The sequence below is a fragment of the Schistocerca gregaria genome, chromosome 4 (assembly GCF_023897955.1).
Source record: "Schistocerca gregaria isolate iqSchGreg1 chromosome 4, iqSchGreg1.2, whole genome shotgun sequence".
In the NCBI taxonomy this organism is placed as follows: domain Eukaryota; kingdom Metazoa; phylum Arthropoda; class Insecta; order Orthoptera; family Acrididae; genus Schistocerca; species Schistocerca gregaria.
The window spans coordinates 746,407,148-746,429,970 of record NC_064923.1 but is presented as its reverse complement, the minus strand read 5'-3'; the positions used below and the strand labels follow the sequence as shown (position 1 = coordinate 746,429,970).

The following is a 22,823-nucleotide window of genomic DNA, read 5'->3' as shown; positions in this document are numbered from 1 at the left end:
CGGACTATCAGATCAATTGTGTGATTGGATTGAGGAGTTCCTAGATAACAGAACGCAGCACGTCATTCTCAATGGAGAGAAGTCTTCTGAAGTAAGAGTGATTTCAGGTGTGCCGCAGGGGAGTGTCATAGGACCGTTGCTATTCACAATATACATAAATGACCTGGTGGATGACATCGGAAGTTCACTGAGGCTTTTTGAAGATGATGCTGTGGTGTATCGAGAGGTTGCAAAAATGGAAAATTGTACTGAAATGCAGGAGGATCTGCAGCGAATTGACGCATGGTGCACGGAATGGCAATTGAATCTCAATGTAGCGAAGTGTAATGTGATGCGAATACATAGAAAGATAGGTCCCTTATCATTTAGCTACAAAATAGCAGGTCAGCAACTGGAAGCAGTTAATTCCATAAATTATCTGGGAGTACGCATTAGGAGTGATTTAAAATGGAATGATCATATAAAGTTGATCGTCGGTAAAGCGGATGCCAGACTGAGATTCATTGGAAGAATCCTAAGGAAATGCAATCCGACAACAAAGGAGGTGGGTTACAGTACGCTTGTTCGCCCAATGCTTGAATACTGCTCAGCAGTGTGGGATCCGCACCAGGTAGGGTTGATAGAAGAGATAGAGAAGATCCAACGGAGAGCAGCGCGCTTCGTTACAGGATCATTTAGTAATTGCGAAAGCGTTACGGAGATGATAGATAAACTCCAGTGGAAGACTCTGCAGGAGAGACGCTCAGTAGCTCGGTACGGGCTTTTGTTGAAGTTTCGAGAACATGCCTTCACCGAAGAGTCAAGCAGTATATTGCTCCCTCCTACGTATATCTCGCGAAGAGACCATGAGGATAAAATCAGAGAGATTGGAGCCCACACAGAAGCATACCGACAATCCTTCTTTCCACGTACAATACGAGACTGGAATAGAAGGGAGAACCGATAGAGGTACTCAGGGTACCCTCCGCCACACACCGTCAGGTGGCTTGCGGAGTACGGATGTAGATGTAGATGTAGATGTAGATCATTCCCTGCACAAAATCCTGTACCGTCAACACTTTCGCAATTACGGACGCCTATAGAGGCAGCGTGGCTCAATATTTCATCATGGGTCTTTCAAAGACTACGTCGAGTTGTTGCATTGCCCCAGGCAAAAGGAGTTCCAACAGAATACTGCGAGGAATCCTACGCCCTTTGTCCCTCGATGTATGTTTCTGTAGACAGTATAAACTCTGTTGCTTTCAAGATGACAAATTTCTGTAGACAGGATAAACTCTGTTGCTTTCAAGGTGACAAATCACAGGTCACATTACATGATCGATATTTCATCATCTGCCTTCACTGGGTTGTCTACAACCAACTTTCTGCACGAAGTATACATTTATGTTAATATATGCGTGGCAACGATCAGGATACGATATTGAAGTTCTTGTCGCATCACTTGTTAGAGTGGTCACTGTGGCTTTTGATATTAGACTATTGCAGTGCGGGTACACCGGAGACACTGTAGCATGTCCATATATTGCTCTTTTCAAGTGAGAATAATGTTCCATTTCATTGTGTTTGGATCTCTCCATTGAAATTCAGCATTGGTAGTTTGCTCTCGAATAAACATTCCACAACACAGCGTCTACCAGTTTGGGAATTACGGAGAGGTACGTACGGCATCTGTTAATCTGTTTACAGCAAATGTCGTGTAGCTTTTTGCCAGATAATACGTCGTTAATGTCGATAATGACTGCCTGTCTCATCGTATCATTTCATCAGGGACTTGCGCTTCTCCAGTTTTTAGAGTCGTTATCCTTCAAAATGTTACTTAAAATCCGTCTTGATTGCAAATTGTGATTTTATTCATATGACCGGTTTCGGTTCGTTCAGAACCATGTTCAGATCTGATATTTCAGTTACAGGAGTAACCCGTGCAAATCTAGCAATTTTCACATGCTACGTCACATCAATGAATGAACCGAAACCGGTCATATGAATAAAAAAAATTGCAATCAATACGGATTTTAAGTGACATTATAAAATCACTGATTGCTGTTATCCCATAAGACATTATGTCTGTTTTTGCATCGTTATCCTTCAAAGGTCAATAGTACATGACTGTGGAGTTTTACAAATAAATAACCTTGATGTGTGGTAGAACAGGCACAACTTCGTATTTTAAAAGCGGATTTATCAATTCGACTGGGGTACTTCCCTCGCAAGCAGAAAGTTTTTTCAAGTCGTCTTGCAATTCCTTCCGATCATCCAAAGACAGTGCTTTCTCGTACACAGCTCCAGAAAACAACCTTCTTGCACTGCGGGTCGAGCTGATCAAATATCTGAAGAGATATCCCGTACGGTCGTGTCTTGATCATTGTGGGGTCGAACACCTTGAGGAAACAGGGGACGACAGTACTTGTTCGTCTCCGTCTATTGTTTGCATGACGTCGTGCTTGTGTAAAGCCGCCTGTGTGTCGCCCGAAAGATTTTTGTTTCCCTGAAGTTCTCTTTCTGAATATCAAGTTCTTTATTTATCTCGTCTTTTCATAACGTCACTTTTGCTTGACAGTGAATGGAAGTATTCTCGTACCTTGGGGTATGACTTTCCATGGTGGGTTATATGCCAGGGCTAAGCCTTGAAGCGATATAGAAGGGTCAAGCCCTCAGGCCGTCAGGATCATCAGTATGTGACGGACGGTATCGAATAGACAACAAACACGCGAGGAAGTTGGGCGCTAGCTGTCCGGTGACAAAGCGGCGCGTCAGCCGTGCAGCTCCCTGTACCGGGGTCCGCGGTTGGAAGTTGTCTGGGGTGCGCCCCAAGACAAACATAAGCTGCGAGCACCGCGCGGCGAGCGGTTGGCAGCGCCGATGGCCCCCGGCGAACGAGTTTGCCGGCTCTGGGACGACTGCCGCCGACACCGGAGTTGCCGCCCCCATCCTCGCCCCCGCCGGCTCTCGTGCGGTCGCCCTCCGCCCCCGCCGGCGCCATAAACCGGCGCGGGCCGTGCCGCGACTTGCGACACGCTTCGGCCAGACTCTGCGCCCAACTGAGGCGTCGCGCTGGCTGCCTAACAGCCGCCTTTCAAGGGGCAAGTCAAACCGAAGCAACTCTGCCCGCTGGCTGCTCGCTGCTCCGTTCCACGCCGCGCCGCGCCACCCCCGCCACCCCCGCCGCTAACAAACTTGAGAGACGCCGACGGCTGTGCGCGCGTCTCTCGCTGCCGGCTTCGCTTGGCCTATCGCGTTTAGAGGCCTCAGATGGCACGCAGAAGCCTGAATACCGCAGCACTTGGGCCTCTTCTTCGGCAATTTTCGGAATTCATTTCATTTCAGTCGACACCTTGTAATGGTGCTTGAATAACGTTACCATTACGGCACCTCACCTCAACCTCTCGATACCAGCAATATTCTACTGTATTTCTGTAAAATAGTTAACATATTTCTGTGACAACATTCAGATTTGATTTCATTAATGCAGAAGTACTTCGATACGTCGATATGTATACATTGCAATTATATTATTCTTATGTGTATTCTTTCTTATGTCACTATGATCATTGACGTACTTGTAACTCTGATTTTTGGGCGTGTTAGCGGTTATTTGAGAGTCAAGCTTTGACCGTCATGTTAAAAAGACCAAATTGTAGTTAGTTTATTAAATGTGAACTTTAACAGTGGGGAAGATATTTTCAAGTATGTTTTATATTGTGAAGTGATGTTTTGGAACGAGTTACGTGATATTGCAACAAAAGTAATAAAACAGAAGTGTAACTTAAATTCGGATTGGTGCTTACTTTTTTTACGTCACCATTGTCCTAACTTGCAAAGTTTAATATTCAATAATGGTTTATTAAACGCATCTATAAATCTTTTAAATATCACAGAATAACACCTAGGCCTCTTTGCATCCGAGCTTGGAATCATCACTACCTACATTTTCGACGATTGAGCCATGAGTTCACAACGAGCCCAGCGTGGGAAACACGGAAAGATGAGTGCCTAGTTTATCCATTATTTCAAGAAATGACTTTATTAACTGTGCTCTAATGACACCTGCCACATAATATAACTTTGTTGTTGCCCGAAAATGCAATATTTAGCAGCGTGAGCCACACTAGAATCATAATTAATTTTTCACCTTTGTTGTGGTAGGGTTGTTAGAACCTGCAGTCCAATTCAATCCATCGTCTTTAAATAACCACAGACTTTCATAGTTGAATGATCAGACATATGACATGCATCATAATGTAATTTATAATGCCACCACTGTCCACAGACTCAGGGACAAAAATCCCAAAACCAAGAAATAATTGACATAGAATAATGAAATTTCGGGAATATATTGCTCTAGGTAACAAATTTAAGTGATTGACGTTGTGAGAGAAGCTACCGCAAACATGCAAAGCTGGTAAATTAATAACCGGTGTAGCCACCAAAATGCAAGCAAGCAAACGTGCAAGCATCGTGCCGTACAGGTGACGGATATCAGTCTGTGGGATGGAGTTCCAAGCCTGTTACACTTTGTCGTCCAGTACAGGGACGGGAAATGCTGGTTGTGAATGTGGATATGGAGCTGTCTTCCGATGATGACCCATTCGTGCCTGATTGAAGAAGGATCTGGTGGTCGAGCAGGCCAAGACAATGTGTCGACACACTGTAGAGCGTGTTGGATCACAGCGGTGGTATGTGGGCGAGAGTTATCTGCTGGAAAACAGGCCCTGGAATGCTGTTCGTGAGTAGCAGCATTAGACGTCAAACACAGAGTGGAGTACAAATCTGCAGTCACGGTATGTTGGATAAAGACGAGAGTTCCTTCACTAGAAAACGTCCACTCCGTCCTACACTGAGCTCTCTCGTGACGCCGCAGAAGACGCAAATGCAGTACAGTGCACCACAGCTAGAGCTGTAACACTACTGTAGGCTACCGTAGACTATCGTAAGAAAGTGCAGACTACGATAGTTTCCCTAGTCGCTTTCGTCGGTAAAGGGCGTACCTGTGTTACCTGTACGCTTGACGTCTTGCATACCTACCGGCGTTACCTCATAACGATCGCTTTCTTTACGTAGGCGATCAGTATCTCACTATATTTCCTTAAGAAACGGAAGCGGTGAATCGTCGAGAAACTGAATGAGGATATATTATGAATAGGTGGGTATCCTGTAAAGCTTATTTGTTGTACATAGTTATCCATCTGTCTGTTACTTACAAGTGAACAGTATTTATAGAAGAACCGAAGTCGTCAGGGTTTCAATTGGGTTTTATCCAAAATTTGTTGATTTGTAACGTGAACCAGAGGAATGTTGTACCAAAAATGAAGAAAATACTACAGATCTGTCATACTGTGCTATAAAACGCAACTTCCTTGGCAAAAAGGTAAAAATAAAAAAAAATTATCAAACAAAAATATATCAAACATCGCTTCAGTATTCGTCGAAGCTATATAAAATATGTTTCTGTTATTCATTAACAAGTTCCTCGTTTTTCAAGAATAACAGAATCTCTTCTCCTTGATCATGATGAACAACGTTCTATTAACAGAATGAGATTTTCACTCTGCAGCGGAGTGTGCGCTGATATGAAACTTACTGGCAGAGATTAAAACTATGTGCCGTATCTAGACTCGAACTCGGGAACTTTGCCTTTCGCGAGCAAGTGCTCTACCACCTGAGCTACCCAAGCATGACTCACGCCCCGTCCTCACACCTTTATTTCTGCCCGTACCTCGTCTCCTACTAAAGCACTTGCCCGAGAAAGGCAAAGGTCCCGCGTTCGAGTATCGATCCAGCACACAGTTTTAATCTGCCAGGATGTTTCAACGTTCTATTAAGTACAAAATAATTACAATAATTATATAGGTATGTGTACGTTTGTGGATGTAAACTGTCCTTGCATCGAAAGTAATTGCTTTGGTTAAATAGAAGAGCAGAAATTACGCGATCAACTAATTTTTATTTCCCACAAAATGGAATTTTTATTCCGTAAGGATACAAAATGAACAATGCACTAACACTGAATGATGTGCGGCTGTAGTCATTTGCGCAACAAACAACCACAGAAATTTAAAAACAACGAGGAGTCGTCACTTGCCAGTTCCTCTCTTACAAATTCATTTACGTTTCTTTCCCAACGAATACTACCAATACTGTCGGTAACCCTACCACGTCATTTATGCAGTGCACCAAAGCAACTGAACTGTAGTTCTGTTAGAGTGCAGCTGTAGCCACAGTGAAACTCCGAACACGACGTCCTCCCCCTCAGTAATGCCACGTGACCGTCCGGAGCCAGGTCCTCTCCTTGTCCTCCCCTGCCTGCAGTCATGCACAGGCTTTGTGCAGTATCGTGGAAGCAACATCCCGCTTCTCGTAGCGCTATTAAACGACATCGTTCATACTCAGTGAGATGTTGATAATGGCATCTTTGTCACTTCACTGGAAGTCGTGGTTAACTAACTTTCGTTTATCTCGCACAACTCCTTCTTGGTGCTGCAATTTTTTCCGTCAGTGTAATTTACTATCGTTTATAGATAATTTTTTACTTGTGTTTCAGTCATATTCTCCCATTGCTTATGTTTATATCTGACTTCGTTCCAAATACGTAGCTCTTATATATATAATGTAATCTATATGTACGTAATGTATATCTAAATATTTTATAGATAACCGATCAATGTATAGGGTTGATAGAATTATAACGATAGGACAGAAAAAGCTGTAGGTAAGTCTCTTTGTGTTAAGCAGGCAAAAGAGCCCCAATGGAAAAGTCGTGAGGCGCATGGACACCGACCCAACTGAATACAGAGCACCAGTTGGTAGGCAAACATTCTTGTATACTTTAGTTGCGAAAGGACGATAAAATCTTCAGTGACAGGCATATTCCAGTTATTGGGCGTACTTCCATATCAGAAGTAACACAGTTAACAATTAACATAGAATTATAATCAAATATTCTTAGTGATAATTAATACTCCATGTACAATAATGAGCCGCTGGTGGTCACACGGCCCCAGCTATCATTTCAAACAGAAATGCATCGTACGATGGAACAAAGTACGGTCCTAACGCGTTCTCTTCCATTCCCACGCAGTGGAAGAAACGAAGGGCTAGAGGACAAGGACCAAAATCGTCACCCCAAAACCTGGTCTGTACCAGGGCTGATGGGCCTTTCTTTCTCGGGAAAAAAAAGTAGAGGACAAATACGAGGAAGATGCAGCACCTCTGAGATGAAGAGCGATTCCTTCCTCAACAAAAAGTCATCTCCTACCCAGCCATGGGCGCTGCTCTCTTGTGTAAAGTTGAGTGACATTCCTGTGACCGTCACTCCCCGAAAGAGTCGCAATATGGTCGACGGCGTCATCTTTCACCATGACTCATCTGACGATGAGCTGCGGGCCAGCTTAGAGCGAAGAGGTGTGCATCTGTCGTGTCAATAGGAGACCAACGGAAAAGATGAGTTGCCTGCGAGGCCTTCATCTGGGCTTTTAAGGGTGATACGTTGCCTGAGAAGGTAAGTGATGGTCTACCAGCGTGGTTTGAAACAGAACGCCCTTCCTTCTGTGAGGTGCTTCAGGTGCATGAAGTCTTCCCATTGCACTCTTACCCCTCTCTGCAAGGGTTGTGGACGTCCGGTGCAGGCGAACGTTTCTTGTGCCCCTTCCCCCATCCGTGTAAACTACGGAGAGATCCACTGTACCTGATCACCAGACTGCTCCGTTTTTAAGCGTGAGAAGAAAATCGGAGACTATAAGACAATAGACAAGATCACACATCAAGAGGCTAGAAAAAGTACGAGATCCTAAATCCTCCTCTGTCTAGGAAGAGGTCCCTTGGCATTCCCACTTCCACATTCCTGTTAGTCCACAGTCAGACGCCAGCCAGTGGCTGAAGGAACTGCAGGCTGCTCGTCGTCGGTCTTCTCGTTCCTCCCTCTACCTGAAACCAATTCAGGTAAATCTTCTCAGTCATCATTTTGTCTGGGGAAGAAGGACAAGAAGACAAAAAGAAATTCTCTAAAATGACTGAAACTCCAGTGGCCTCCTCACCACTGAGTTCTGTATGCACTCCTTCTGCGCCCAAGGTGGAGATCCTGGTGAACCCTGTGGTACCAGATCTCCCCAGAAAATGTGCCACATAGCCCATGTCACTTGATCCCTGACATCCCAACCGGTCACAGTACATGATCCTAGGTTATAACCTGCCCCCCCCCCCCTCCCTTCCCAACCCTGGTCGCTTCATGCCTCTATATTTTTCAGACAGTCTTATTCTGTATTGGATTTTGCCACGAGCTGGCTGAGCTAAACAGCGTTGCAGCACAAATAATTGATCCTGTATTGCCATCCAGGAAACATGGTTCAGCAACTTCGACCCCTGCCCTTCGTGACTGTTAAGGTTATTTTAAGAATGGACGAACTATGAGACGGTACTGGATGGAGTTTGTGTGTGCTAGACTCTATACACAGTGACTTCGTGTTTCTTGACACTCCATTTGAGGCTGTGGCTGTTCAGGTACAGACACATCAGGATTTTATCATCATTAATGTTTATCTTCCTCCCATCGATGTCATGACCCTATAAGTACTTCTGCACTACTCTCTCAGCTCTCCCCACCACTCCCCATCTTGAGCGACTTCAACGCCAATAACCAGTTGTAGGGTGAAACAAAGGATCGCTGGCTGTAGCAAAGACATCGAAAATATACCGGCACAACTTGAATCTTTGCCTCTTGAGATCTGGTCCCCCCACACCAGTGTGGCACATGTGACTTATTCATCCATTGATCTCTTCTTGTGCGGTCCTGCTACCACGATCGCCTCTGATCTTCTTGTCCCTCTCTCATCGTTGCTCCCTTAGACGCCCGCCCAAATTGGTTCTCTGTAATGCTAGGATGGGTTCACCTATGTTGGCATCCTCAGCTCCCCATCATATGACATTATCGATGTGAGTGCTCAGCATACAACGACAACCATTTTTTTGGCAACCAACTAAGCCATTCCCTCTTCCTCAGTATCCCCCCCCCCCCCTCACAGTACCCTGGTAGACCCCAGAGATGACTGAGGCTATTAGTGATCGTATGCGGGCTCTCCAGCGACCCTTCCCTTGAGCACCTCATTGGCTTTAAACAACTCCTTGCCTGGGGAGCGGAACGTTTCCATCATTACATCACGTACCTCATCACAGGTATGGGAAACATCAGACGACTCTACAGCTTCCAGACTCCTGTAAGTGTACCAAGTATTTCCTTAGATGGTGTCATTTATACTGATCTAGACGCTGTCTCCGAGAGTTTCTAAGCATTACGCTCACGCATCAGTGTCTGAGAACTACCACCCCGACTTTCGGTTGAGAAAACAGTGGGAGGAGTGAATGCACTTATCTTTTACTCCCCGCTACATCGAGCCATATAACGCTCCATTCAGAGAATGGGAACTCTCCAGTGCCCTAGCCCATTGCCTGATGTGGCCCCAGGGCTATATCGCTCACAACCAATGCTGAATCATCTTTCAGTGGACTGTTAGCGTCACACCTTTGCCCTCCTTAATCAGATCTGGAATGAATGTGAGTTCTCATCTCAGTTTAGTGGTTTATCTTCAGTGTTTGCCGGATAATACTATCGGAAATAATTTACTTTTATATTACTGTTCGATTTCTCTCGAAAAATCTGGTTTCACGCTATGTGATCGAAAGTATTCCACAAGTTCGTGGCGCCCTCCATCGGCAATGCTGATTCAGTATGGTACTGGACCGTCCTTAGCCTTGATGACAGCCTCCACTCTCGCAGGGTTATGTTCAATCAGGCGCTGGAGGGTTTCTTGGGGAACGGCAGCTCATTCTTCACGGAGTGTGGCACTGAGGAGAGGTATCGATGTCGCTTGGTGAGGCCTGGCACGAAGTTGACGTTCCAAAACATTCCAAAGGTGTTCTATAGGATTCAAGTCAGGACTCTGTGCAGGCCAGTCCATTACAGGGATGATATTGTCGTGAAATCACTACGCCACAGGCCGTGCGTTATGAACAGGTGGTCAATCATGTTGAAAAATGCAATCGCCATCCCCGAATTGCTCTTGTACAGTGGGAAGCAAGCAGGTGCTCAAAACATCAATGTAGGACTGTGCTGTGATAGCGCCACGCAAAACAACAAGGGGTGCAAACTCCCTCCATGAAAAACACGACCATACCATAACACCACCGCGACCGAATTTTACTGTTGGCACTACACACACTGGCAGATGACGTTCACCGGGCATTCGTCATACCCACACCCTGCCAGCGGATAGCTTTTGTTTTTTGCGTGTCCCTTCACGTTTCCACTTCACTATCACATCGGAAACAGTGGACCTGGGGATGTTAAGGAGTGTGGAAATCTGACTCAAGTGACACCCAATCACCTGATCACGTTCGAAGTCTGTGAGTTCCGCTGAGTGCCCCATTCTGCTCTCTCACTACTGACAAGTGAGGTCTCTGATGCGGAGTACTTGGCAGTAGGTGGCAGCACAATGAAACTAATATGAAAAACAGATGTTTGTTGGGGGTGTCAAGATACTTTTGATCACATAGTGTATTATAACTCTGCGCAAGCCGCCGACTGCACAGCCCACTGGATATGTATACTACTTTTCTAATTAACCCAGATTTATGACAGATTTTGTTAACAAAATAACATAGTTTTCTCTTTATAATCATGAAGCTAAGATAACTTTTAGACTTTGGGCCACGTCCCTGCCTCATCCAGTACGACTTGCGTCAGTAACTGTCTGTACACACACGTAAATTAAACTGTATTGATAAAAGAACAAGCAACAGATACTCGCTCGTTATTTGCAGTACTTTATAAAAAAGTGCATTACCACAAGACGTAGATGTGAAGCATCTCATGGGCGTCATGGAATTTTGTGTAGTTAATGTCATTCACTCTTTTTCTTATTGACAATTGCTAGGGAGCTCAGTTTACACATTCCACGTCTTTACTATCTGAGCCAACAACTGTAAAACACAATATTTCCATGGACTTGTGTCCTTGTATTCGATCCGAGATCTATTCGCTAAGAAGGTCTTATGGGATAGTTTTACAGAACAGTCACACAACTCACCTTAATTCACATAAAATCGTGAAAGAGTCCCAACGTCGACCGGAATAATTAAATGCAGTCGGAGAACTGAACTTACACTAAATTTATGAGTGATAATAATCTAAAGTAGGATTGTATGAGAGTCGGAAATAAGGCAATGTTTTTGGAGACACACTGGCCGACATGGACACAGATCCTAACGGCGGAGACCAGTGAGGACCTGGGCGTTGCCATGGACTGACCCCGAACGCATCTCTGTGACACCACAGGGTACCGCTTTGCCGAAGGACAACAGGATATGCTGTCGCGACCATCACACAAATGGTTTTACGAGGAAGGGCGAGAAAGAAGTTTTAGCGAAACGTGGTATCGTGAGTCCAACGCAGAATGCCGATATTAGGGGTGAACACTTGCAGGTGGAAAGAAAACCGTGAGGTGCTGCCAAATGCTTAGCTCTTACAAAAAGCGTTGTTTAAGGACGTAAGGCCTGAGGGCACTGATTCGTCAGAAATATTTCGAGAGAGACTGAGGATACAAGTGATGACGGAAAGTTGACGCATCTGTCGAGGAGGGAGACAGGAATATCGAGGAACGACATTTCTTAGAGTAGAATGGTAGAACGTAGATCGTTGCTTAACAAAGTAAAATAGAGTCCGAAGAAAGCGACCCGCTCTATATATGGAGGATTTTGATTGGTCAGGACAAGAAAGATTCAGAGCGCAGCCAATAAAATTAAGGGTATAATGAAAAAGGTGGCAAGGTGACGGACTTTTCCTTGTCGGACGCTGTTGCACAAAGATGACTTGACTCAGCTGTCTGCTCTCATTTCGTCCTGTCCCTCATTTCAGTGAGAATCATGTCTTGGAGCACTGTTGCTACGTCTCCACCATCTTCAGCCACGAGCCGATATGGTGTGTTTGAAAGCCACAGAAAATTTTCGAGCCATTCCACTTAGCCGAAGAAGTGGGCCGCTGGCACTGCCACTGCCACTGAATGAAGTCCCAGTTCTTCAGTCACTGACAGCTGCATTATGGTGGAACCGAGCCATTACCGTATGAGACGTAGGGATTTTCTAGTCAGTTAATTACTTTACTATCTTAGAGCCTCTTTCTGAAGATTTGCCTTGAGGAATCATGAAGAGTTTGCTTCCAAAACCGACATAAGGAGTGATGTATTACCTTCAGTGGTTCTACGTAATACCATCAGTAGTTCTGCTCTGTGTTAACAAGTTTAACCACCATCACTAAGAACTTAGGCGATTATTCTGTCTTACCACAGCTCCCCATTATTGTGGTTCGCTGGTTTGGAGTGAAAGGGACGAAACTGAGGGTCATCAGTCACTTCATGCGTTAAGTGGTAAATCTGGAGTAGTCGTCAAAGAAAGGAGGCGAAACGAAAGTCCTGAAGAGCCCAAGTGTAACTAACACAATGAAAAACAGTGGTGAGGCCCAGGAAGAAGACAGAGCAGACAAGTCGTTAAAAGATAAGTCAAGACAAGGCATTAAAATGAAGAAATGAAAAATAATAAAGAGACTAAAATGGCTGAAAGGGCAGAAGCCAGGCTGGGCCACCTAGCAAAAGCCACCGGAGGACCCGTGGGGCGGCTGAGGGGGTAGGAGACGGAGTGTCCCACCAACCCCACAGGCAGTCAATGACGCCAAAAGGCCCTACTATGCAGGGATAAATAGAAACGACCTTCGTGGACAAAACGTAACACCAAGTCAGCCGAATTGGGGTCTCTGCTAGATCTAGAGGGAGCGTGCCAGGAAGATTAAGATGTCGTCTCAAAGAAGTCAAATTAGGGAAGTCTATAAGTGGGCCACCGTCAGTCAGGGTTATCCTCTTCTGCGAATGTGGCCATGTTCAACCAAGTTGGCCGATGTGGAGTCTGCAAAGGATAGTGGATTCATTGCAAGAAGCATGCAGGAAAGACTGACACATGATCATGGTTTCCTCAATTATTCTCAGTTTGGGGAGATCAGGCCAGACCATTTTGAGTTCCAGACTTCCAGCAATCGATGGCCTAAAAACAGTTGAGGTCTGGTTACGGCACCCCTATTTCCAGAATCAGCAACCTAGTGACCAGCTTGGCCAACTGGTCAGCTCGTTCATTTCCCGAAATTCCAAGATGAACGGGGGACCAAACGAAAACGACTGACTGTCTAGGTTAATGGAAGTCAAGATCCTGGATAGCTGGAGCCAGCGGGTGAGGAGATTAGTACTGGTACTGGTCTATAGCCGGGAGGCTGCTAAGGGAAACACTGCTGTGTAGGATACTTTTGCCAGTGCCAGAGCAAGAACGATGATGTCTAATGGTTAATTTAATGGCCATTAATTCAGTAGTGAAAACACTTCAGCAGGTTCGCAGAGAGTCGAGTTCACACTGAATGTGTATATGCAAGACGTGTTCCTCCATCGACTGTGACAACAGATTCCAAACCTAGATTCTTCTGAAGGACAGCCAAGAACAGTCGGCAAAAAGTCATTGATTCAGCAGAATCTTTTGGACCAAAGGAGACTTTGAGGCAAATCCGAGGTCGTGGCGCAAGCCATGGGGGCAGATGGTGTCTCTCTGATTACAGGCGAAGGTAGAGGAAGTTGCAGTTCCGAACACAGACACTGGAGGTATTCAGCAACTGTAAACCCAATTCTTCTGGATCGCCGTTGTGGGTGGTGGATCTCCCTTCCAGGGAAGAAGACGCGGTAGTTGGGATTCTAGGGGAAGCTACGAACTCGTATGTCGTAATTCAGCAGCTGTTGTTGATGACTGATAGGTAATGGACGGACCCGAGCATCTACTAGTAAGCTGTCCACACGGCTGGATTGGAAATTCTCCTGTCGCAAGTCGGACTCCAAAACGATGAATGAGACCCAGTATCGGCAATGCTGACGGTGATAATGAACTACATGCAAGACTCCCAGAATCAGGAAGGGACACAATCAGCGCTTTCTAGAGCCACAAAAGGGTAGTGCGACCTCCACTTCATCCAGTGTTACTGAGACAGGGAAGGGTATTGAGGTGTTTCCAGTAGTTTCGTATGTGTTGGTGAAGATGGGGAAGCCAAGTCATCTGGGAATCTAAGACTAATCCCAGAAAGCGACAAGAAGTAACAGATAGTCTAGTTAAAGCTGTGGCTTTAGGTGGGCAGTACGATGGCGACAGGAGTGCATGGCACGAATCTTGGTGGCGGAAAACCAAAAGCCATGTGTAAGATCCCAAGGTTGCGTTTTCCGTATGGGATCATGAAGACGACGCTCAGCAGTAACAATACCAGAGAAGCAATAATAAAAGCAAAAATCGTCACCATACAAGGAGGGCGATAGCGAAGACCCCACAGCTGCCGCTAGACCATTGATAGCAACCAGAAAGGGAGGGAGGCTCAGTACAGAGCCCTGCAGAGCCCTACTCCCTTGGATATGGAGGACACTGAGAGAATCACACAACTGAACCCGGAACGTATGGTGCGACAGGATGTACTGTCTTGTCTGTAAAATGTAGGAAGTGTATGTGGACATCTAGGGGAGAAAATGTGGCAGCAGATTATTTTCCTCAGTTACTTCTACATCTACATCTACATCCATACTCCGCAAGCCACCTGACGGTGTGTGGCGGAGCGTACCCTGAGTACCTCTATCGGTTCTCCCTTCTATTCCAGTCTCGTATTGTACGTGGAAAGAAGGATGGTCGGTATGTTTCTGTGTGGGCTCTAATCACTCTGATTTTATCCTCATGGTCTCTTCGCGAGATATACGTAGGAGGGAGCAATATACTGCTTGACTCTTCGGTGAAGGTATGTTCTCGAAACTTTAACAAAAGCCCGTACCGAGCTACTGAGCGTCTCTCCTGCAGAGTCTTCCACTGGAGTTTATCTATCATCTCCGTAACGCTTTCGCGATTACTAAATGATCCTGTAACGAAGCGCGCTGCACTCCGTTGGATCTTCTCTATCTCTTCTATCAACCCTATCTGGTGCGGATCCCACACTGCTGAGCAGTATTCAAGCAGTGGGCGAACAAGCGTACTGTAACCTACTTCCTTTGTTGTCGGATTGCATTTCCTTAGGATTCTTCCAATGAATCTCAGTCTGGCATCTGCTTTACCGACGATCAACTTTATGTGATCATTCCATTTTAAATCACTCCTAATGCGTACTCCCAGATAATTTATGGAATTAACTGCTTCCAGCTGCTGACCTGCTACTTTGTAGCTAAATGATAAGGGACCTATCTTTCTATGTATTCGCATCACATTACACTTGTCTACATTGAGATTCAATTGCCATTCCGTGCACCATGCGTCAATTCGCTGCAGATCCTCCTGCATTTCAGTACAATTTTCCATTGTTACCACCTCTCGATACACCACAGCATCATCTGCAAAAAGCCTCAGTGAACTTCCGATGTCATCCACCAGGTCATTTATGTATATTGTGAATAGTAACGGTCCTATGACACTCCCCTGCGGCACACCTGAAATCACTCTTACTTCGGAAGACTTCTCTCCATTGAGAATGACATGCTGCGTTCTGTTATCTAGGAACTCCTCAATCCAATCACACAATTGATCTGATAGTCCGTATGCTCTTACTTTGTTCATTAAACGACTGTGGGGAACTGTGTCAAACGCCTTGCGGAAGTCAAGAAACACGGCATCTACCTGTGAACCCGTGTCTAAGGCCCTCTGAGTCTCGTGGACGAATAGCGCAAGCTGGATTTCACACGACCGGCTTTTTCGAAACCCAAGCTGATTCCTACAGAGTAGATTTCTAGTCTCCAGAAAAGACATTATACTCGAACATAATACGTGTTTCAAAATTCTACAACTGATCGACGTTAGACATATAGGTCTATAGTTCTGCACATGTGTTCGACGTCCCTTCTTGAAAACGGGGATGACCTGTGTCATTTTTCAATCCTTTGGAACGCTTCGCTCTTCTAGAGAACTACGGTACACCACTGCAAGAAGGGGGGCAAGTTCCTTCGCGTACTCTGTGTAAAATAGAACTGGTACCCCATCAGGACCAGCGGCCTTTCCTCTTTTGAGCGATTTTAATTGTTTCTCTATCCCTCTGTCGTCTATTTCGATATCTACCATTTTATCAACTGTGCGACAATCTAGAGAAGGAAGCACAGTGCAGTCTTCTTCTGTGAAACAGCTTTGGAAGAAGACATTTAGTATTTCGGCCTTTAGTCTGTCATCCTCTGTTTCAGTACCATTTTGGTCACAGAGTGTCTGGACATTTTGTTTTGATCCACCTATCGCTTTGACATAGGACCAAAATTTCTTAGGATTTTCTGCCAAGTCATTACATAGAACTTTACTTTCGAATTCATTGAAAGCCTCTCGCATAGCCCTCCTCACACTACATTTCGTTTCGCGTAATTTTTGTTCGTCTGCAAGGCTATGTTTATGTTTGCTGTGAAGTTCCCTTTGCTTCCGCAGCAGTTTTCTAACTCGGTTGTTGTACCACGGTGGCTCTTTCCCATCTCTTACGATCTTGCTTGGCACATACTCATCTAACACATATTGTACGATGGTTTTGAACTTTGTCACTGATCCTCAACACTATCTGTACTTGAGACAAAACTTTTGTGTTGAGCCGTCAGGTACTCTGTAATCTGCTTTTTGTCGCTTTTGCTAAACAGAAAAATCTTCCTACCTTTTTTAATATTTCTATTTACGGCTGAAATCATCGATGCAGTAACCGCTTTATGATCGCTGATTCCCTGTTCTGCATTAACTGATTCAAATAATTCGGTTCTGTTTGTCACCAGAAGGTCTAATATGTTATCGCCACGAGTCGGTTCTCTGTTTAACTGCTCAAGGTAGTTTTCAGATAAAGCACTTAAAAATATTTCACTGGATTCTTTGTCCCTGCCACCCGTTATGAACGTTTGAGTCTCCCAGTCTATATCCGGCAAATTAAAATCTCCACCCAGAACTATAACATGGTGGGGAAATCTACTCGAAATATTTTCCAAATTATTCTTCAGGTGCTGAGCCACAACAGCTGCTGAGACCGGGGGCCTATAGAGACATCCAATTACCATGTCTGAGCCTGCTTTAACCGTGACCTTCACCAAAATCATTTCACAATTCGAATCTCCGTCAATTTCCTTCGATACTATTGCACTTCTTATCGCTATAAACACGCCTCCTCCTTCACTGTCCAGCCTGTCTCTGCGGTATTGTATTAGGCTGCTAGCATACGCCATGTAATTTATAAATTGTGCATGTAATCTGTCGTAAACAAATCGGAACTACACCAGAATGATGAATTGAATTTCGTTAACTACGAAAGTAAAAAATAGTTACAATTAATTCCGTTTTTTTTCATTAAAGTGCGGAGTAAAACATCAGAATCTTCGAACATATGCCATTGCAGTCTTTCTCGGCGTATTCCATTGATGAATTCTTCTCAGGTTATCAGCCGAGGGGTGGCGTCGTCTTGTCGCAACGTTTCTATGAGTTTCGAACCCATCATCTTCTGTTGAAGAAGATACTTCGCCAGAAGATGATGGGTACGAAACTGATCGAAACGTTGCGACAAGAGGCGCCACTACTCGGCTGATAACCCGAGAGTAATTCATCAATCTGCGAGCATGTCTTCAGAGTGAAGGTTGAAACTTAATGAAACTTTGTGAAAGGATGTGCAGGTTGAGGCTGAACTGCCTGCAAAATCTGTCACCGCTTCCGCACCAGCAACCTGTGTATGCGGCTAATTACAACTCAGCCCGAAACATTTCCAAGTCTCCGACTCATCTGCTCGAAGATGCGTTCATGTGCTTGGCTCCTCGCAGACGGTGATGGCTGGCGCAGGTGTATGACTATGAAGTTGAAGTGATTTTGTCTCATCTGCTTCCGAAAAGGAATTACGCCCCCTCCAACTCCCAATTTCTGGCAGTTGGCCAGTAAAACGTCCTCTGACATCTGGGTATCTCTCTCTCCCTCTCTTTGTCTTTTTCTATGACCAGTGATGTGGGTCCTCGATAGCACAGCGGCGTTTCTCTTACCGTTAATTTGTTTACGTTAACCACTCCTGGCGGCCCTTACACTGACTTACACATTCGGTTTTTGCAGTGCCGGGCCCTGGCGGAGTCTCACACCCACAAAGGCGGCTTAATGGTGAGCTCCCACTTCACGTTTCGACAACATCTCCTGGAGGATTTGTACTTCCAAGGAGGCCCTGTTTCCTACTCTTTGCTCACAAAAGTGTCCTCTCTGTACTTTACTGAAAATGGCATTTGTTCTCCTTCCACATTCGAGTCGTAAGACATTCACCATTGGTGACTTCAGTGACCGACGCCATGCGGTATCTCCTCAACGGAAAGTTAATGTAAGTCAAGAGGCGTTGACCTCTGCAACTGCCCGTTCATCCCTTACGGGAAATTTCATGAGGGGGGGGGAGGGAGGGAAGGGGTTAACTGGGCTCTCCCACCGACCTATATGACCCAGTCGCACCTGTTCGTTTGCACCTCAACACAATTCGCTTCCAGAATGGCATCTTAGTTAGAACCACGCAGTTCCATATAAAATGTAAACTACTTTCATTAGATACTTGCAGTCACTGAAATTATAGCATGGCATCGCCTTGATGGCCGCAAACTGCCACCTGGCAAGTTCGGCCACTTAGTTGTAAGTTTTTTAATTTGACCCCACATTGGGTGACTTACGTGTTGATGACGATGAAGTGATAGTGAGGACAAAACAACACCCACAGAAATCTGATTTTCAGTAATTCATATAATTATCGACTGAATTTAAAAATTTTAAATACTATCCCCACCGAGCGGGGAAAATATCCGACCCTATCAGGAACCGAACACAAGCTTGATGCATACCAATCACCCAGCTAAAGAGGCGGTCGCTTGCACTTGCTGGTGGTGATATACATCTCATTAGTTGGTGGGGATTAATTATTGTGATACCATTAGACTCCGTAAATCCGGTTTCATATCAGATACGGGACTGTTTTGGAGGAAACGGTCATGTAGCAAAGCGTGGGAAACCTTTGCATTCTCGCGGGCCTGATTCTAATAATTAAGTTCACAGGCCACCTCATCCCGTGACACGACAAGAGTGCTCCTAGCTCAAGGGTGGCCAGAATTTCCTACCTGCGTCCACTTTTGTATTTCAGTTAGTAGAGAAATTTACTAAACGCCCGTTTTTTATGTAGGGAAATTACTTTATAAGACTTATAGATCAGAAGTATAACAAGTTAAATCACACAGTAAATACTTACCAAATAGTTTTATGCCAAAATTTTTACGAAAACCTAATAAAAATGTTTTTAAAACCCCTGCCGCCTACCGCTCACTATAAAAGCTGTAACGCCCATTGGAAGCCCGTAAGGACTAGGTTGATTAGCGCTTATAGTGCGTAAAGCCAAAACTATAATGTCTGTGATGTTGATGTTTATGTGGCAACGCACCCCTTTCCCGACACCCCAAAAATTATGTCCCGAAACACGTCATTCTGGCAGTAAGTTCATCTTATGTTCACCACATCTTTTGATGTATACACTTATTCACACGGTGTGAACATTGCTTCTTTACGTACGACATTTTACTATATTTGTCGTAAAAACTGCCGCTGGTAAATCCTGCAATGCCACGAGTAAAGAAATAATATTCACGACATCTGAAGAAATGTTAACTTCTGAAGAGACCATGCTAGGCACTTTGAAATGTCGTCATGTCTAAATAAACAGCTATAATGTCACTTGGTTACATCTAATTCATTATAAAATAGTTCAAATGGCTCTGAGCACTACGGGACTTAACATCCGAGGTCATCAGTCCCCTAGAACTTAGAACTACTTAAACCTAACTAACCTAAGGACATCACACACACCCATGCCCGAGGCAGGATTCGAACCTGCGATCGTAGCGGTCGCGCGGTACCAGACTGAAGCGCCTAGAACCGCACGGCCACAGTGATCGGTCTAGTTCATTGTACGTACATGATTACTATTCTAGTTTACAAATGTTGTAGGAAAATAAACAACAAACACTGCTCACAATGACGTCAAATTCTAAATTTTAACAGCAGGGTGAAACGTCATGGAAGAAAAAAAGTTAACGAACATTTTACACATAGCTGGCGCAGTAAGTGTCGTAACGCAAATTGGATCAGCTACAAATGACAGGTAAATCGTAATACGACGGCTACGGTTAAGTAGCACATCACATCTTCCGCACTATACAATGTGAATGACTCGACAGACGTCGGATCAACTGTTTTTTTTCCTGTGCCACATTACACTTTTTAGAACCTGTCTTTCGAATTTTGTGATTATTTCCTCCCGACCCTTAGCAGACATCTGACCTACGCCTTTCTTCAGACGCATGCGAATTTGAAATTTCTGCAGTGCTAGTGGCGAGTAGTCACCGTTCTTATGAAAGAGCTTTACTACGCGCCCTCGAACCTACGTGGAGAATTCATGTTGGGCATCACGGACGCAATATGAGGGACAGTTGTGTGCCGAGCATGTGGCGGTGTGCACATTCTGACCCTTACACCACCAGCTATTGGTCAAATTTTCGTTAAATTCTTCCAGTTGCAAAACGTTAGCCCCTGCGTCTACAATACGCTCTTCAAATTTGGCGTATCTCTCAATATTGGTTCTCATTCTACAGCATTTTGAAACTGAAAGTTTATCCATGGCATCCTTCAGATTTTCTTCAGTTTCAACTGTGGTAGTGTTCTAATACATCCACAACGGGTAAGAATTACTTACAAATTTTAATATAGGAAGGAGTAGGACACGAGATACTGCAATGAGGTAGGCAATATCAGTCGACAAGCAAAAATAAGGATAATTTTTGGCTACAGGTATCTCATTCGAGTATTTCAAATTTAGTGTGTTAATATCCACAAACACTATTAGTACGGCTCCCCACTCCTTTTTATGCAAACATTTAAAGATACAACATCGGTAAACGTGGTACCTAACACACAGTTAACGAAAACTTTCAATCAGCTACGAATTGTAATTCAGCTAGACCGTTTCAGACTTCCTTTCTCGAGCGATACGATACAAAAACTTAGATTTACTACAACGAAATAGTTAGATTAACTTCCCGCAAGCTCGGGAGTAGAGACAATTTACGATCATTTCACGTATCACATATTACATAAAATTTCATTATCTTACCAAAACTTAACAATTGGGGTATTATCTCTGCTCTTTTCTTTAACTATCGATCGCGCAATCAGTTCAAGCCCTGCAAAATTCTCAACAAGATTAGGTTATAAAAAATCAGTCTTCAAGTGATGAAATAGGATTCAAATTCAAATTACTATTTCCACACATGCATTCTATTTGAAAATCATGAACGATAGACATGTAACTTCTCACTTCAAATTATGAATTTTATTGTAACGGTAGTTTCACATTAAGACTGATGTTATTCGTATTAAGCCAAGACTGAGACTAATTCACCATCACTCCATTGGTTGATCGCACATTGTACCTTTTGCTTGGCGGCAGTGCCGAAGATGCTTCCAACGTCGTGATACAACGCTCTCCCTCGATGGGAAACATATCCAAAAATCTCATTTAAATACACAACTCAAAATTTACACCCACACGAATAACTTGGACAATAATCTCAAAAATATTGAACCCCATACAAGCACAACACACCGTCAGAAAGAAGTCGCAACACGAAAATGTAATTAAAGTAGAGTAATGAAATTTTGGAAATAAATTTGTATGGGTAACTTATTCAAGTCATTAAACTGCAAGATCACAGGTTAATACAAGCCCTTGTTAAGAAATTGCAAATGTGAAATACTGGGAGACTAATAACCGGTGTAACCGCCGGAATGTTGAATGCAGTTATCCTTTGCTTTGCACAGGATCCAGATGTCAGTTTGTGGGAGGCAGTCCGTGCCTGTAGCACGTTGTCAATCAGTACAGGGACGGATAATGCTGATTGTCGATGATACTGGAGTTCCAGTTCCAGTTCCAAATGTGCTCGATTGCAGACAGACCTGGTGATGGAGCGGCCCAAGGCAACACGTCGAAAACCTGTACAGCATATTGGGATACAACAACTGTACGTGAGCGAGAGTTATCCTGTTGGAAAACACCCCCTGGAATACTGTTCGTGGATTGGAGCACGAGAGGTCGAATCACAGACTGACGTGCAAATTTCCAGCCAGGGAGCATGGGATAACTGCGAGAGTGCTCCTGCTCTCATACTAAATCGCACCGCAGACCATAACTCCAGGTGTAGGTACAGCATCTCTAGCACGCAGACATCTTCGTTGCAGGCCCTCAACTGTCCTTCTAACCAACACAAGGACTTCACTGGCACCGAGGCAGAACCGGATTTCATCAGAAGACACAACAGACCTCCGCCGTCTTGTTCGTAGCTGTCCTTGGAGCAACCTAATTTGCATCCTCATCGTGGCGCTGCTAGCACCACTGTTATTCGATTGGCGCGAAAGAGGAAAAGAAATCGTCTTTCAGGCGTTAGAAACACCCCTACCAAATTCCGTTTAAATCGCACAACTCCTTCTTGGTGTCGCTATTTTTTTCCATCAGTGCACCTGCAAACTGAGGGGTAGGACACACGGTATAAATGTCACGATATTAGGTTACACTACGCTAGCAAAGATTTTTAAATTAATTGTCAAAAAGTACTTTTGATGGCTGATCGCAAAGGCATGGGCTCTTGTCAAACTGACAACAATACTCGCTCACACAAGCTCAGTACATAGTGTTTATACTGATAGTCATCGATTCTGTTCTTCAGTAT

General features: G+C 44.5%; 1 protein-coding gene across 1 annotated transcript in view; it reads right to left on the bottom strand.

Annotated features, from left to right (window-relative positions):
- Nucleotides 1-3,059: 3,059 nt before the first annotated feature.
- LOC126267899 (uncharacterized) overlaps nt 3,060-22,823 on the bottom strand; it is a 182,012-nt gene continuing 162,248 nt past the window's right edge. The window contains exon 3 of the mRNA XM_049973210.1: nt 3,060-3,227. Within this exon, the coding sequence (XP_049829167.1) occupies nt 3,060-3,227 (168 nt within the window). The remainder of the gene's footprint in view (nt 3,228-22,823) is intronic.